At 35.4% G+C, this 19,300-nt stretch overlaps 1 protein-coding gene across 1 annotated transcript in view; it reads right to left on the reverse strand.

Annotated features, from left to right (window-relative positions):
* Positions 1-9,956, reverse strand: part of LOC139743889 (receptor-type tyrosine-protein phosphatase T-like) — an 82,584-nt gene extending 72,628 nt beyond the window's left edge. Inside the window, exons 1-2 of the mRNA XM_071654357.1 lie at positions 9,621-9,956; positions 2,983-3,330 (exon numbers count right to left, since the gene is read on the reverse strand). Of these exons, the coding sequence (XP_071510458.1) occupies positions 2,983-3,330; positions 9,621-9,690 (418 nt within the window). The 5' untranslated portion in view covers positions 9,691-9,956. The remainder of the gene's footprint in view (positions 1-2,982; positions 3,331-9,620) is intronic.
* Between the last annotated feature and the right edge of the window lie 9,344 nt (positions 9,957-19,300).

Raw genomic sequence — 19,300 nt, forward strand, 5'->3', positions numbered from 1 at the left:
TGAAGCCTACATGTAACCGTAATTTTGATAATCTTTGCTTTGTGCAAACCGTGCAACAAAGGAGCGTTGGACTTGTATGGACATATATCTATGTAAATAAAAAAAAAAATCTCTGGACGTTGTCAGCGTGGGTACTAAGTATCTTTCGATGACGTTTGTCTACGAGGCCATGATATTGCCGACGGACACACATGAAAAGGTACATTGACATTATTGGTGGTAGTCGTAGAGTATTAATATTAACAAGAAAATGTTTCATTACCAATTAATAACACTCCTATCAATCAATGAATAAGAACAAAAAGAACATGATCAAACACTACTATATCAATTTCCACGTAGAGAAGATGTCTATCGTTTCCTTCATTAATATCATTACAGGCTCCAATGTCCGTTAAGAAATGCATTAAAATGACAAGGGCAAAAACGGAGTTGCCCTTTTCTTTTTAAAGCCATATTCTGGATGAACTTATTAATGTATCATTATTGTCGTATTCACGCAGAGGACAACGGTCTTCCGTCATAGAAATGCTTATGCACTATTTAAGGCACTATACATTGTGATATATATCTTGCAAGAATTGCATTTTCTGCAAAACACACGCATACATACACACTACAAACTAAAACGTATGCATTGTTTGGGTTGATTCATGGTGGCTACCGTCACACTAGTCAATGCAGATACCATAGCTCACAAATGTTGAAAATCTCTTAAAAGGGAAATCCACTCCAAACATAAGTTAGTCTGATAAGAAAGAGTAAGATATTACGAGTTCAACGGTAAGAGTTTGATCAAAATCGGGTGAAAAATAAGGAAGTTATGACATTTTGAAGAATCGCAATTGAGCAATAAATGTACAACTGTATAAGGGTATATAAATGTAGGTAGATTGTCTTACGGGACACTTATGTATCGTGTTTTTAAAAAACAAATATTCAATGGAATACTAATGGAAGATTATTGTTAAGAAAATTGAACATGAATTGACCGAGTTGCATATCAGTAATTTTAAGGACCTCATTTCTGAATAAAAAAACGATAAAAATCATTGAGTATGAACATAATGTAAACAAATATTGATTATTCTAAGAACCTTTTTCTGTAGTAATATAATCCTGATGAGTAATGCTGATGAAGGATTTTCTCAAGGCACAACACCGCAATTGAGATACGGATTATTAATTAACATTGAATAGAGCATTAATGAATTTGATATTGGTATAACACATTTAGGATGAGTTAGTGCTCCTATAGATACGTCATGAGAAATCGGGTGCTTTGACTACTTTATTATATGCTTCAAGGGAGGACAATAGAAAGACTTTCAAACGGTTGCAAATTATTTTTCTCTAGCCTAGGTTGAGGGCTATGACTGCTTACAGCAACTTACGGGTCATGAAAATAAAAAGGAAAGATGAAATTTACGTATCCACCCAACAAATAACTGAGGGCGTTCTCCATGTTGATATTACCATAACGAGAATGGACAAGACGGAGAGAAAGGCGGTTTTTCTTATTATTAATAATTTTTTTCTGCCTTAGAGAGATGCGAAATATTTATATTGGCACTGCTATTTCTGGTGGCATGGCATCCACGATACGTCAATATGGATATATTCCAAACTATTCAGCTTCAATACATTGGTATAGACAGACTGAGTCTCAAGACCCTGTATTAAGTACCCTGTTTTATTATTATTATTATTATTATTATTATTATTATTAAGACCCAACGTCATATTATACTTCAGACCCATAGGAGTATACTCTGGATTATTTGTTGCCTTTGTTATTTTTTTATGTCGTTTCTTGGTCCCCCCCCCCCCGTGACTTAGTAGGGATCACAATTTCTTCACAATATCTGACCTATAGCAGTATATATAACTCATCGTCACAAGGACATCAGTAAGAATTGAACGCGCAGGTACCTTTGGAAGGGGGAGTTTGGACTGTTTAAAAAGCAGCGAGAATGGGTAAATATACTAATGCGCGCACAAAATCATGTATGTTATTTTTTTTAATAATTAAGGTGATGAAGTGCATCCTTTTCATTCGATAGGTCATCCTCATCACGTGTAAAAGAAACGATGAAATCTCGCCCAGGCACTATCGCGACCTGTTGAAGTGCTAATGGCCAGTCATAAGGTAAAATTACGTGTTAGGCGGAAAATGCTTTCAACCAATCATTTGATTTTGATCTGCTCCATCATTCAATGCAATAAGGAACGTGGCACTCTCAGGAGGAGAAGCTCACTTATCAACAGTACACTTAGCGTGAAAAAAAAATAACTAAATTCCACTTCTCGTGTTGTTTCCTTTTTTCACCATCCTGGTTAAATGCACGTCATTAATGCCCTAGTAGTTCCTATAAGTTAAAATTAAATATAGTAAAAACGTCACGATCAGGCTTTACGTTGCATCCAAAGCAAATATGCCACACATATTTAAATATATGTTATATAGTATGCAATAAGTAGGCAACCTTAAGCAGTGACTAACGCAGTAACGTTCAAGTCACATCTGTAAACACAGGAACTTCGCTTGACGGGAACATAAAAGTGCAGGATTGCGTGGTTATAAAGTTCAGTATGCAGATATTATTTTACAACTTAGTGTAGAAGACGCTTTGAAACTGTCCTTTATGTTGTCCAAATTGGCTTGCTTTATAGCTACACACATTACAAGAGAGAGAGAGAGAGAGAGAGAGAGAGAAATTGCCCTGCTTTATCCCAACGGCGCGCGGCGGCTTCTACGATGATTTTGCTCTTTTAACATTAATGTATTTTTATTTTTCAATTTCTCGAAAATTACGGCGACTTTGATGACTCAAAGAAATTACGGACTTCAAGGGCAATACTCAATCTGAATTTGAAAACTAGACATCTTTAGTTGCTACAGGCATTTCGCCCATTGTGTTGCCTACTGATGATATGAGGAAAAACTAACCATCGTAAATACAAAGGGATAGAATAGTTTACCGTCCGAACGCATTAACAGAGTCGTAGTGGATGTTGTCCAATTGTACCGTTCAGCTCGACATGAGTAAGCCCCGAAGTTGTTTCCATTAGAATCAACAGGTAAGGTGACCTTTGCTGAAGAGGTGAGGTAACTTTCGATATTTGAACCCGACGGTAACTGACACGAGGAGACGTCATCATCGTAAGAACACCAGCTTGTCACATCTGACCCCGTGGTCAAGTCTATTGACCTCTGAAAGGTCAATGTACTTGTCGTATCAGCACCACTCACAATGGCTGCAAATGACGCTGGTTGATTGGGATCAAAGGGTGGGTTGAAATTGACACATGTCATGTCCAGTATGTTACCTGTTAGAAGAAACAACAAATTAATGATAGACAAAAATTAACGTTTATACGAAATCTGAATTTGACAAAATTCAGATTCAGACAAAAATTAATGTTTATACTATAAAAAGCATGTTATAGGTATATACATGGATTTGTCGAAAGCATTCGACACCATCGACCACGAAGTATTGATACATAAACTTAATACGTATGGAATACGAGGTCACGCTCTGCTCTGGTTTATAAATTATTTGCAAAACCGTCAACAGTATGTTGGTTTTCAGTCTTATGAATCACACAAACTTGATATTAAATGTGGGGTACCTCAAGGCTCCATTTTAGGGCCTATGTTGTTTAACATTTATATAAATGATATTATAGGTTCTTCTCCATCTTTGAATTTTATACTTTTTGCTGATGATACATCCATTATTACATCAGATTATGATATAGGGACACTTGTTAATCGTTTGAACACTGAATTATTGAATATATTGAATTGGTTTAAATCAAACAAGTTATCTTAGAATGTTAATAAGACAAATTTTGTTCATTTTAGAAAACCCTACTCACAGGATCTTAATGTCAACATATCAATTGATGGGTTTTCTCTTTGCGAGAAACAGGTTATTAGATTTTTAGGCATTACAATCGATTCTCATTTGACATGGAGCAAACATATATCCTGTTTACAAAGGACCCTATTAAGAAATATTGGTGTACTCTGGAAGTTGAAAGATCTCTTATCAGAACGATCCCTGATTATTTTATATAATTCTTTAATTTTGCCTCATATATTGTATTCAAATATTGTATGGGGAAATTGTAGTATTACTAAACTGAATTCATTGTATTTACTCCAAAAGCGTGCTATTCGTATTATTACTAATTCCACATATTTATCTCATACAGATCCTTTATTTCATCGTTGGCATACTTTGAAGCTTCAGGACATCCACATTTTACAAACAGGTATATTTATGTACAAGTATGCAACAAATCAACTTCCCTCTTTATTTCATAATATTTTTCACTTAAATTCGAATATACACACATATCCAACTCGCCGTTCGACAGATTTTCACCTTGTAAACCCCAAAACTGTTTTAGCTCAGAAATCAATTAGACATTACGGTCGCGATGTCTGGAATAACCCACCTGATCAATTAAAGCAGTGTAATTCACTGTTTTCCTTTAAAGCTCATTTAAAAAAGTATTTATTATTGAAATATGTTTCCAGTTAGTAGTCTTTGATCAATGTACTTTTTCTTTTTTTTTTTCTGAAGTCTCAGTAAGCCCTGATCCATGCAAAGTGTTTTTTTTCATTCCCTCCCGTTCCTTTCTTTGATAATGATATTGCATACATTCATTAAAGCGTATACCTTAAGCCCCAAATAGGCATGCTACAGCCTTTATTCTCTCTTGCACTGTCACCTGTACACACGACGCACTGTCACTCGCACACACCTACACTTTTATTGTCTACTATACCATGCAGCAGTCAATGGTGCTGCGTGCTGTTTTTTTTTTGTTTTAAAGCGCCAAGTCACTATTTTTCTTTTCTGTTTTTTTTCTGTAGCAAAATGTGTTTTGTGCATTAAGATTAAGAGTTTTACGAGTACATATATAATTGGTGTTGTATTACATTGGTATCACATATTCAGATAGGGCCTCATTCACGTCAAGCTCTGCTTATGATGACGGTCCCCTGTATTGATTTCTCCTTTGTTAATAGATACAGTATGCCTTAATATGTTATTTTGATTCATAATTATGCCACTTCATACTGAATGTTGTTACGCAAATGATTTTTCTTTGTATTGATTTGTATGTATCTGTATCATTTTGTTTTCATTTGCAATTGTATTCGGAGAAAGAAAATGCAGAAATAAACCAAACAAACAAACAAACAAACAAACAAATCAGGTTCTGGTTCCAGAATGTCCCCTATAATATGCCTGCATGCATGTTGTTCCCTGTCATACTATGTAACAAAAGTGCATGAAAGACATAAATCTATATAAAAACAGGTTATGGTTTCAGATTATCCCCTATTGTTTTTGAACTGTCACTGTCAACATTATCATTATTTTTTTTTAAATGGTCTGTACAAATTTGTTCAAAATCGAGGGCTGTGTTCTAGTACACTTTCTGCATTCACTGAATTCTCATGTGTATTCTGAGTTGTTTCCATTTTACGTCTGTTGGTAGACACTGAAGTCCTATTAAGTGACCCTGCACCACAAAACAAACAAAAAGTCGCCAGGCATGAATTTTTAGTTAAGACCATATTCTGAAAGAGCAGACTTTTAAGCTTTAAAATGATGTATAACTCAAATCAAATGAACTCTCCTAACCTCTCTAAATATGGGAAAGAAAGTACAAACTCAGGAAAAGTGTGAACTGAGAAAAGAGGCTCTGAAGTATAGTGTCTACTCAAGAACTTAATCTTTACCAAACCGTGCTGGCTGTGCGATGAATGGGACAAAAAAAAAAGAAACAGGAAGTAAACCACGCGAGCAACAACAATGGAGGGATTATCAGATTAAATTGAAATTAGGCATGCCACATTAACACATTCTGTTCATAATCAATGCCAATTTTCAAAGCGGTAGCACTATCTTTTCAATAGTTATCAGAGTTGAAAGTGAAGAGTGTGTACAAGGTTTTTTCAGAAATGAAAAAGGGACTCTAAAGACACATCTAATCACACTATTCTACCAAAAATGTGCAAGATAAACTGCTAAAAAACACACTTTACCGCCCGTTTTATGACCCCAAATTTTAGCATAATGTAAAAGAAGACTTGCTCTTTCAGAAAACATGAAAAAGTCAAGATGGGCCATGTTGACCCATTTCACTTATTTTCAGTCCTCACGCATTGTGTGCGACTTTTTGTTCGTTTTGTGATGCACGGTCACAGTTTGTCTTTCATAACTCGTAAAAACGGGGTAATTCCACGGAACAGACACTCACGATTCATACAACCCACGAGCTCGATATTTATAAAAGATCTATGAGTCATACAGCCCACGAGTCATGTAGCCCATGAGTTCGACATTAGGTGAAAACAGCTCATGAGTTCGACATTTAAATACAACTCAAGGCCTATGTGTCGGTCTTGTGGGCCTTGTTTTCTTAGTCTCGAACCCATAAGCTTTATGACTCGTAGGCCGTATGACTCATGGACTATATGAATTATGGCGATACTTTCATTTTGAATGTTCCTGTAGACAAATTAAATTTGCTGATTATTATTATCATTTTTTTTTTTGGGGGGGGGGCTGATGTACATAAACCAGGGGTTAGCAAGAAATGGGAACAAAGAATCAAGGCTAAGTTTATATCAAGAAAAGATCCCACAAACTTAGTGATTACGATATAAGAACATTAACGGCTTATGCTTATAAGCTACATGGCGTATCTTCCCCACTAGAAAGCCAGAAGCAATGAGGGGGGGGGGGGGGGAGGGGAACAGAGATCGAAATGATAAAAAGGTATAGAATAGGTAAAAAATACTAGTGAATATCTTCTTGAAAGTATGCAGAAAAAAATATATCATAGCGAAGATGTTGGAACATTGCCGATTAAAAAGCCTGAAAAGTATGACTTCCTTTATTGAATAGAAATAAGCTGCGTAATTATTTCCTCATTTGATTTCATTTGATTTATTCACCAAGTGTTTAAACATATTGTATCATATCACGCAAAAAGGCGCATAGTTTGTACATGGAATTATGTCATACACACTTTGTGTGGATCGTCATTAGCTATGAATAGCTTGTCTGGAACGGAGTAGGTATAACGTACACAAAATTGTGTACAGAAACGTTACACACACAAAAAGTTAGTAAACAATAATTAGGGATGTAAGAGAAAGAGAGAGGAATGAAGAAAGGTCGAGAGGAAAATAAGAATTAAGAGGGATATCATGATGGTTAAAGGTATACAAAAGTGATATAAACTCTGGTAACATGAACAGACTTGTTGATATGTCAACGTGATGAACGCATAACAAAATTTTGTTTTGTTTTGTTTTGTTTGGCACGGTAGTATTTCACGAGAAAGAGAATTCCAGATGTGAGGACCAGCATGTCGTATGGATTGGTGGGCAAGAGCTATTCTTCGATTTAGTAAAGCGCACGTTTGTAAAGGTTTTGGTTGTATTGGATAACTATGAATAGCTGAGTTAGAGCGGAACATGTTTAACAGAATGGCGGGGAGTTCGAGGAAATAGAATTAGAGAATACTTACTTAACTGTAATTACACAGATTAGACAGCAGAAAGATAATACACATCTGAGACAGAAAAAAATGGCGGACATGATGATTGCATATTTTGTAAGTGTTTTTTTTTTTATTTGAATCCCTACCACATTTTACAGACCTTGTGCAAACCACCCTATATAGCCAAAAATATCTCCAAAAGTGTCCCTTGCATCTAAAAATGAATATCTATAATATCCACCTTTAGCTATGCTCATCCGGATAACTGTCCTATAAATAAATATGAATAGTTCATGCAATAGAAGCCCATTTGGGTATTTATTAAACTTTGTCCTACCTTTGCATAGTGATAAATGATTCTAGTTATTGATATCACCAAGATATGGAGGCGCACACAGTCAGTTATCAATTATTGTGTCATTGTATCATATACACATTTTTCTTCTTTTTATGTTACTGTTAATATGCTAGTTTTGTCAATGTTATTGTGTTTTCTAGAATTCTGTATGAATAGCACTAGTGTGCTTTGAAACGCCAGTATGAAGAGCCTTATAAATGCAAATATTATTATTAGTATTATTATTGTTATCAAGAGTGGATATTTACTGACGCGACGCTGAATCTGATACTAATCCTATATCTGTCATTCGATTGTTCTGCTTGATGCAATTCTTCATTATCTCTAATAGATGATATTCTGTCTGTCCGTCTTCGTTCACCGTGCATCCCTCGTGACTTTGGAGCAACATTTAATTGTTAAGGTTAACAAAAAAGAAAAAAAGAAACACCCAACAACAATTAACCAAACTGACGAGCTTTGATTTCAGATATTCTTTTACCTTCCTGTTACGCCTCACAAGGACGAAGTTACAAATGCATAGTGTAATATTACACACACTGCGCGATAGTCGCATAAGACAATGACATGATTATTGTAAAGCAAAATTGAGTGAAATGTATGAAATTTGAGGGTTCCAAATTCACTGTCATGTAAGGGTGTCAATCTATTTCTGAGACAAGTAAACTGGTTTTTTTTTTCTTATCCTCTTATGAAGGATAAAGCCCGAATTTGGAATGAAATCAATTTGCCAGGTTATACTAAATTTATATTGAACATTATTTTATAAGAGCAACCTTCATCTGAAAACAAGAAGTAGCGAAAGGTATCTTCACACACATAGTAACATTATGAAAAAAATAACTCTGAGCGACAACTGATTTCGTCATGTATGCCATCTCCTCCTCCACTATGTGTACTCATGCATTTTTTAAAATGTTTTCAGATGGTCAAGTTTCCTCCTATTCCTGTGAAAGCATATCCTGATTAAGATAACTACTTGTATATAACTAAAAAAAATTGAGAGTCATTGTACGCTAAAAGTCAGAAATTAAATATATGAGGCTCATATAAGGATCAATGATGGCGTCATCTTCATGAAATCTGATATGAACAACAATCCTGTGCACAATCAGGATATCAGGACAGTTGTGATTTAGTCCTGACAAGAATTTATTAATTTCACTGCCCTTCTCACAGAACTCGTCGTATAGCTCAGCGAATTTCGACGGTTTGGACTTCAGATAGGTTGTGTAATGTCTTCATCATAATATATTAATGTGGAAGTTGGGTAAATTATATTACAGATGTGCTGTAACGTATCACAATGTATATAAGAAGCCATTCAACATCTTTATCAATTTGGATAACACATATTATGTTGAGGACAAGTGCATGATCGACTGGCTAAAAAAAAAATTCTTCACGCAGACCATAGGCAATACTTCATTGCGTCTCATGTGTATATACTTCATGTATATTTATCATGTTACTCTAAATCTTATTACACGTACTATCCAAAATGGTGCTATTCTATCATTAAAAAAATACGCACAAGCATAGACATGTTGTATTTCATGATACCTTTGCTTTCGTTCTGATTTGCTCTTTTTGTGCGATTTCGACACTCTCACCCGTCACCTCTAGTTCAGTGCAATTCAATCCTCACAAAACGTGTCAACGTAAAAATATGATATTACGCTATCCCCAGCTTACTGCGCCAAATTAACGTCACAGAACTTACCGCAAACTGCCATGTTCATGGCGATGATGATTGCACATCGAAGCGCTAGCATTCGGGATCGTAGTTCCATTCTTGTGGCCCATCCAATGACTCTACGTTCTGAACGGAATACTGTAATTTCTCTCCAATAAGAATTACTCCATGCGACCGAAAGAAAAGGATCACGCACATATGAAAATGATTGTCTTCTCTGTCATTCCTGCATTTCTTGTGCTGTCTCATGTAACTGCAAGCAAGGTGGACCATTTTTTAACTTTAATTTCCTGGTTCAACGGTCAGTATAGCACTCTGTGGTAGCTTATCAGTTTGTTTTACGGTGATAAGAACAAGCAACTCATGATGTTTCAATCCCAAGACGCCCGTTCAAAGGGCACACCGTTATGATGGTAAATTAACCTGCCTCAGTTGAAATCTGGGATTAGCCTATTCTACTCTTAGGGTTTAAAATGCAAACATCTTATACACCGTGTTTGCACAACTATTGAACTCGAGGATGCTCTGCTTGTTATTTCGTATGGAAGAAAACAATTGCAGTTGTAGATTTTTCTTTACCACTTCCTCCTGCTAGTAACTATCATGTCATTACAGTCGTGTGTAGACTGACATCGAAAATATCACTGATTTGTCTTTTCTTCGTAGTAGCCCCGTATTTGTTTACCTACACGCCTACATAATAAGCCAAGGTCAGTTAGTTCAGCTGCAGTTCCATTTTGATGCATGGCAATAGAAAAAAAAAAACCTAGCATCATTACTTGAACAATATCCAAATTGATAATAGATTGATAAAAACAATTGATTAAAACCAGACGAACAAAAGAGTAGAAGTTTCATGTTCGGTTTGAACTTAATTAATCGAGTAAAACCTAACCTCACTGTCCGATAAGCTTGCCTGAACCTAACATAATGACGTAAGACGGCATAACTGTATCTAATTAATTAAGTATCTTTTTTTTTGATAATATCTCGCCCGATAGAAGCGGCGTTGACCTAATAAATTTCTCTACAATGTCAAGACTACATCATGGTTTCTTATATTAAATGTAAATGAACAATTATAATATAGATATTTGTTTTTCCTGACAATTAGGCCTGAAACTTTTGAAAAGTCTCATCGAATGTGCATAATATCTATCTCAATGTTGTACCAAAAATATTCTGAGAAGATTTGTAAGAAAACACTTTTTTTTTTAAGAATATGAAATTGTTCTTATCAGGTGGAATTTCCACCGCTCTGTTTGTTGTTGTTGTTGAATTTACTTGCTTAATTGGAGTCAAAATGAACAAGTGGAACTATACTTAGAAATATGTATATTTGTTGCATACATTTTTTTCTTCATTGCTTTTACACAATCTACAGCAAAACGTATCAGCAATACAATTGAGTATATGAATATAAGAACGACCCAAGTCCATGGAGGATCATTTCGAGTAAACTAAAAAAAACTTCATATCTTTTTTATTTGTCCAATAATATTCTATTTAACTGTGATGGGAAGGTAACATTGTATATACAAATTAGAACATATATCATTATGACAATTAGCATTTACATTAATTGTGGAGAGGCCATTTTGTGTGGTGGACTTGGGTCGTTCTTTGATTCATATGGACTTGGGTCGTTCTTTGATTCATATACATGATATTCTGCTATAGAGATGGGAGAAGGATGACAGAGGGCGCTATTATATGAATGTAAGAATGACCCAAGTCCTTCATTCTTACATTGATATAAGATTTAACTCATTCATTTTAGGCACTTCCGGGGGTAATTAAGATTTATCATTTACACACAAGATGAGTCCATGGATAAGCTACAATTTCCCATGAAAAACTGAATTTGGCCAAAAATTGGACTTGGGTCGTTCTTATATTCATATACTCAATTATGAATAATGCAGTGGGGCTAGAGGCTTGATTTGCATGCAGCCTCCGTACACAATACACATAAGACATATAATACCCAAAGAAAATAGGACGGAGGGATAACTTGCATAGAGATATGATAGTATAAAGGAGAAAGAGAAAGAAGAGGTCTGTCTGCTTTCACTATTAAAGGGATCGTATAGTTTTGGTTGAGAACTAATTTCAGGTTTCTAACATTTGTTGGTGAGATAATGAGAAACCTATTATGAAAGAGCATGTAATTCTACGAGGAATTCAACGTTTATTTGATGAAAACTGGTTTTGAAATGGCTGAAATACCCCACAAAGAGCGATTCTAGTATAAAAGTGTGGGACCCACACTTTATTACGATCGCTTTGTTTTACTTTGTTTTTGGATGTTTCATTTATTCCAAACCCGATTTTCATCGAATAAACTTTGAATTCCTCTTAAAATGGTATACCCTGTTATATCATAAGCCCAATTCTCATCTCCACCAATACTGTACCATCCCTTTAAGGTTTACACAAAGTAGATTCACCTGGATCGCTGATCAGTAAGGCATGACAAAATGTTTTTCTCACCGAGGTACATGTGAGCAGTAAAAAATTCATAGACGGTTACATGATTGATTAACCCTAACTAGGCCGGGCTATTCAGAAAATTCGCACACACATTGCCTATGACGTAATCTAAAGCACCATGAAGTTAAATGTTTTTAAAAATTATCATTTATGCTTAATTATACTAATTTATGCATAATGATGCATGAAATCAAACAATATGGTATAAATCACTAAATAAAGCTCAAAATGGGCACGTTTTTTGTGTAAATATTATTTTTAGTGTCCTGAGCAAATATAAGAGAAAAAAATTGTGCCATCTGAAAAATTTCCTAAGTATTGTATTGTTTTTTGAATTTCTTATGTATTTCATTGTTTTTTCGACTTTATGTTCTTCATTGTTTTTTTCGATGAAACTTGTCCGCGACATTGTTCCGAACAAAAAAAAAAGTATGTTATTAATTGATTTTAATCATTAAAACCCCAAAATAATCATGCTTTTATGAAATTTGCCTGCAAGCACAGTTTGCCTTGAAATTGTACACGAATTCACGTTTTTGAGCAATTTTTGGTCTGACATGCATGTACATATTTATGCGCAACTTCGGAACCGCGCGCCCGGGCATCATTGCAAATTTGGTGTCAAAAGATGCGGGAGACTCGAAAGAAAAAAATCATGAAACGTCGCGGCGCTAGCTTTTCGCGTTAGCGATACATCGCGCGAAACGTCGAGGGGGGGGGGGGGGGGGGGGGGCTCGGAGGCCCCCCCCCCCCGGCCTAGTTAGGGTTAATAGATTAAACGCTTCGCTATTTCTACGAAAGAATTTCATGTATAATACACTAACAATGGCAATGAAATAACTGATATCCATCAAGGAACAACATTTCTTTTAAAGTTTTCCTGAAAGAGTACATGGACTTTAAACTTCGACTTTTAGAAGGTGGAAAGTTCCAAACATCGGTCCCAGTGTGTTTGATAGACTTGAGAGCATCACCGTTTTAGGATTATAATCATGAAATTTGTCTTGCGAGATAAGAATGTATATCCTTCTTAATTGTAATAATGAGAAAAAAGAGGATGGCAACTGACCATTATGTAACCGAAACATAAAGAGTGAGTTTTGCAAAAAAAAAAAAAAAAAAATGGTCTCATTTAACTTGACTCTTTTCATTTCTGCGAATAAAGGATCTGAATGGTATCGATAATTTGAGTTGGTGCATATCGCACTGCTTTGTTGTTGTTTTTTTTTCAGAAGTGATATACTATCAATATGACTTTTTTAAGTTGCTCATACAATGTGCAATATGAACAGTACGATAATATCAAGGAAATATATATAAAACTATGTCCTTAGCAAGGCTTAGGGACATTCTACTTAAGCTTATGTAGTCCGTGGGCCAGTGTAGAACCCCCACTCCCCCGTGGATTAATCATTGCTAATGGAGTATACCAACGTTACAATACACTTTATCAGATACATATATTGCATATGCGTGTTCCATTTCTTATTCTTATTTAGATATATTATGAGAAATTTGATACTTTCTTTTTGTTTCAATGATATACCATTCACCATGATAAAATGTTGCATTTCGTTTTTATGCTTGTCATATAGAATATAAAATATATGAAATTTGTTTTTTTTTTTTCAAATGGCAAGGTGTGGTTGCCAATCGACACAGACGCATTACCGACGTTATTGTTCGGATTCAGTCGTCAAGGAAATCTCCGGATGACAGAGCTGTACACCCTTGAGAGGTGGTGGTGAGTCCCCCATCCTTAAAGGGAGGGGTTTACGGAGTTTACGGAGTTTACATTGTACGTAGACGGCCTCCCGGACCCCTCTAGATGACGTCATTTTTTTTTTCATAGTGGGGGGGGGGGGGGGGTAGCTTAATTCTACTCCCCCATCCCAGCTCTGTGAATTTATGGCAAAAGTGAAATAATAAAGAAATAATTATATAAACAATATTTTCTTGAATTGAATCTATTTTCACATTATTTTCAAATTATTTTAATAATAATGATTAAAAATGAGTACCAAGAATACTATAATTTGTAACTTACCTTATTTATACTAAGGCATACATTCAGAACACCAGCTGCTGCACCCGAACGGGATAGTATACGCCGCATGAAAATCGAACAAGCACGATTCCCTCTATACTATACTATACTATACTATACTATACTATACGCAACTATATGGCGTTTTCTAATAGTGCCCTCTTATGTTACCCGATATTAGGAAACCCTATTGTTCGATTCAAGCTAATCGCGTGTCCTCGAAAACGTGCGCCGTATACCCAAATAGTAAATTTCCACGTGAACCCAGCCTTAGGATCAGGAATAAAGTTAGAGTTACGTTTGTGGGTAGAATATTCGGCTGAGCGTGCAGATATAACATGAGAGCAATTGTCGCAGGGATGAATGTCATGGAACCCATACACTAACACTGATCTATCATCAAAGAAGCATATAACAATTAATAAACACAAACAGACCTACTCCTGAAATCATTGGGGCAGATAACATTTATCAATCCTTTCACAATATTACTGATATGATTATACATTGCCATGTATACAGCAAAGGCACAGTAATCTGAAGTATTAATGAAACGCGGTGCATTGCAAGGAATTGTAATGCGCACGTTTTTTTTTATTAATACCATCATCTCTTGACAAGTACAAAGGTTTGTCGGTTTCTTTGTTTGCTTGTGTATACACTTGTGTATGCAAGTCCTTTTCAATCAGCTTGTCAGTCACGATTTACATGACTTCACATGACATTTCACATAATTGTTAAATGAAACTTCATCACTAGACGCAATCAGGCCCTTTCACATTTCATGGGAATGGCGAAAGATATTTCGCGTATTTGTTTCCCATGCACAAGCTGCTTTTAGCGGGAATACTTCCAGTGTGTTTGCTCAAAATAGTTCAACCCTGCCTCAAATCTTTATTCATCTGACTGATCTTTATTTTGAAGTTATTCACCCAGAAAGAATTTCACACTTTCACAGCCGGAAAATTGAATTTGCCTCAGTATCTTTTTATTTTTTGTTCACAATTAATTGAAAATTTCGAGATACAATGTAATACCATGATCAACTCACTTATTTTCATAATCTATTCATTTCATCTACCCGAGAAGTGTTTGTCAAAAAAAAGAAGAAGAAGCAAGTGTTAACAAATTCACGTGTCATAATCTTTATGCAATTCCAAATCAAATTTTCATCATATTGTTCTTGTAAAACTTTTGTAAAAAGTTTTTGACTGGTACGGAATTCCCCTTTAACTTACCAGTGCTGCAAGCCGAGATGGCATTGAGGGGATACGTGCAATTACTGACAGTCCAGCGATCTTCCTTAAATATTTTCTACCGTTCTCATTTAACTTTTATGTCGATGGATCATAACGTATTTTATATATATATATATATATATATATATATATATATATATATATATATATATATATATATATACATAATAGATAATATATGGATAGACGTACTGGACCTTCTGATTGACACGCAAGACGATAGAGTCATTGTTTGACAATCATCAATCATCCCATCAAGATGGAAACATAATGGTCATGGTACACTATATGAATTTGCATGGGGAGTTTGTACAGGTGACACAAGACAGATGATTATGTAGAGGCTATTTTGAGTAAATCGTCAAATACACTCTTAGCAGTTTGATCGTATAATTTGGAACTGCATAAAAACAAAATGCCATCAATGAGCATTTGCATAGCAAATGACAGATGTATAAAATGATGCATCAAAATAAAATTGAGGAATCTAAAGATGAATTTAAGATTTTTCGTGGTCATACCTATAGTATTAGCGTGCAACTAGCTCATATAACTTTGAATCGATACTAGTTTGTATAAGTTTTTGGGAAAATGACAATCTGATACCTTGTCTTACGTGTCCACTTTTCATATCATTTTATTTATGAATTTCCACTCAAATCACATTTGTAACATACGTCTAAAAGTCAATGAATAGTAACAAAGATTTAAAAGTTCAGTGTATGCAGACTTTAAATGATATTTCACGATACAGAAAGGGTTTAAATCAGTCTACAGTACGTCACGTTCATATTTGATATTCAAAATTATGTGCGGCGTAACCAACAGAAAAGCAGATACATGTGTAGTACGTCTTTAGAAAAGAAAAATCACAATCAGTCACTTACACATACACACAGCACTCGCACGCAAGTGCACCTGAACATGTATGCGTGCACAAGCACACACAAAGACACACGTATACGCACACACAACAAAGAGAAAACAAAGTAAAAACAAAACACCATCCACTTCCGTCATAGAGACAGCCCTAAAAATCATTTGCATCATTTTGTGACCGTGTATCACAAAACGAACAAAAAGGGGCACCCACTGATTTTACGTGAGGACCCAAAAGAGGTAAAACAGGTCAACTAAGTCAATCTTGAGTTTTACATATTCTCGGAAAGATCTGTTCTCATTCACATTGTTCCAAAGTTTTGGATCATAAAATGAACGGGAAAGTGTGTTTTTAGCAGTTTTTTTTTTTTCTGCAGCCTTTTTTTTTCAGAGTAGTGAGATCAGGTACGTCTTATGGAGAGGCCCCTTTTCATTTCTTGAAAATCCTTTAACGCTCTTCACTTTTGGTCCTGATAATTTTTGAAAGGATGATGCTTCTGCTTTGGAAGTTGGCATTAATCATGGAAAATGTGTCAACAGAGCATGCTCAATTTCAGCTTAATCTGATAATCCCTCCTATGTTGTTGCTCCGGTGGTTTACATCTTATTTTTTTTTTGGTCCCATTTATCGCACAGCTAGGGCGGTTTGGTAAAGATCAAGCGCTTGAATAGATCCTCTACTTCAGAGCCTCTTTTCTCAGTTCACACTTTTCCAGAGTGTGTGCTTTCTTTCCAGTATTTAGATTTCGATGGAGTTATACATCATTTCAAATCTTATAGTCTGCTCTTTCAGAATCTGCCTTACACTAAAAATTCATAGCTGACGACTTTCTGTTGGTTTTGTGATGCAGGGCCACATTTGTAATGACATCAAACTTTACGTCATGTTTTAGTTAAATCGACTGCTGAGTAATGAAATCTGCATTTCTCACAAGAGAAAAAGAAAAAAAGAAGAGATGATAATGGGTCAAATTTTTGTCGAAATGCTTCTTACATTAGAATGACACACATAAAAAAAACCTTTTTTTTTTAAATCGTTAGCAATGTTACCATTAATTTGATTTTCCGTATAAAATAAAAAAAGAGGGCTGGTCCGTCCAGAGAGACAGATGCAATGATCATTTATTGCTGCCTACTTGAGGTCCCTCGTTGCAGCAAGCCCACTCGAAAATGATCGCAAAGGCTGCTGGGTGAGTCGACCACTTGACCACACATTGATGGTTGTAAGTCTCGTGTCATCAGCAGCACTCAGTCTCTCTATTTATCCTCTACGTTACTTTCAATGAACTCGACTGATCACGATTACAAAGACAACGTACGGGAAAACAAACACAATTCATATTTATTCAGCTATCAAGGCATTGTACACTTGCTCACACACGGCTCGGTGTGGAGACAATTCAGTAAACAGTTTCAGCCACAAATATTTCTAAACACACTTTTGATACTTCATTTGATTCAGCTTTAAGCATTGCGTACTTATTTGCACACGTCTCGGTGTGGAGACAATGACGGAAACAGTATTAGCCGAAAAATATTTCTAGGATTACAATGTGCGCAATCCATCCTACCAGAGAGTATGGCCCTGATAGCATTTTTATACCTGTATTGTATTATTAAAAACATGTCTATTAACTTCCACCATTTTCATCATATCTTACTCTACTTCTGTACTGGATTAAGTTATCCCTTTAAACTTTTAAAGGGACTGTACAGTACTGGTTGAGGTGAGGATTTAGCTTGCAACATTTTGCGAGATATTCAGAAATCACTCTATGAAATTCCACGGAAAATTATCATAAAGTTTATTTGATGAAAATCGGTTTTGAAATGACCGAGATATCCAGAAACAAGCTAAACAAAGAGATCCTAAAAGAAAATTTTTAAAGAATCGGGTTTTTTTTTTTTTTTTTGATATTCCAGCCATGTCAAGACCAATTTTCATCAACTTAACGTTGAATCCTTGAAATTACATGCTGGTTACTATCCTGGTCTCGACCAAAACTATTCGATCCCTTCAAGATCTGGGTATTATTGATATGCATAATTAGTCATCAATACCATTTTTTGGGCCCTAAAACTAATCACACTGGCTAATCAAAGATACTTTTCTAAAAAGACTGCCTTTTGGACCATCTGTATAAACATCAAGTTAACGAGACATTTTATTAATATACCTAGTAATGTCAGTACCCTTGGCGTAAACAGAACTCCGCGTCTCTTCACGAGAGTCAATGATTAAAACAATGAACATCAATACAAGCAAACCGTCTTAAAGGACCAGTGAAATACTCCTCAAACTTTAAGGTGCATAACACATTACATGTACAAATCAGGATAAAGAAACTGTGACCCTAACCTGTGACCGTTTCGTTATCTAAAGTATTCACACTGATGTGATCTTTGCTGAAGTAAAAATGTTTTTTCAATCGTTCTTTCACGACAATATTGTTACAATATTACATTTCATAGGGCATAATACGAACTTCACTAGCAATGAAATGTGTAAATATTTATAAAAATCAGACATTGTATACTTGAATGAATTCGAGTGTTGTAATCGTGATGTATCATACGATGACTTGCTTTATCGATCTTTAATGCACACGTCAGGGCTCGATATAAACATTTCCTCTACCACTTGAATCTTTCAACTTGAAATTTTTGGTGGCCCGAAAAAAGAATATGTAGTGACCCGAAATAAGAGGATATATGGAATTTCGTTTCGAATTTTGCTGCCCGATCGACTCACCAAAGTCACCGTAAATGGAGTTTTTGGATATTAATTTGATGGCTCAAAATCAGTTTTATAGAGCCGGATCACCGGACCACCGCAATACAATCAAATACACGTATGCATACAATTATTTCATAAAGATATTATGAAAAGGAAACCTAAAATAAGTTTGCGAATATCTAGCATTGACTTTTGAGATGTGGATCAGCACGCACTCATCCAATAGTGCGAGGAATCTGTGAGAAATACATGCTATCAATTCGGCTTCACACAAATTACATAAACCTCGCTC

This window comes from Diadema antillarum, unplaced genomic scaffold (genome assembly GCF_040938485.1).
Source record: "Diadema antillarum isolate AM-2024a unplaced genomic scaffold, OU_Dant_1.0 seq00001119_RagTag, whole genome shotgun sequence".
In the NCBI taxonomy this organism is placed as follows: Eukaryota; Metazoa; Echinodermata; class Echinoidea; order Diadematoida; family Diadematidae; genus Diadema; species Diadema antillarum.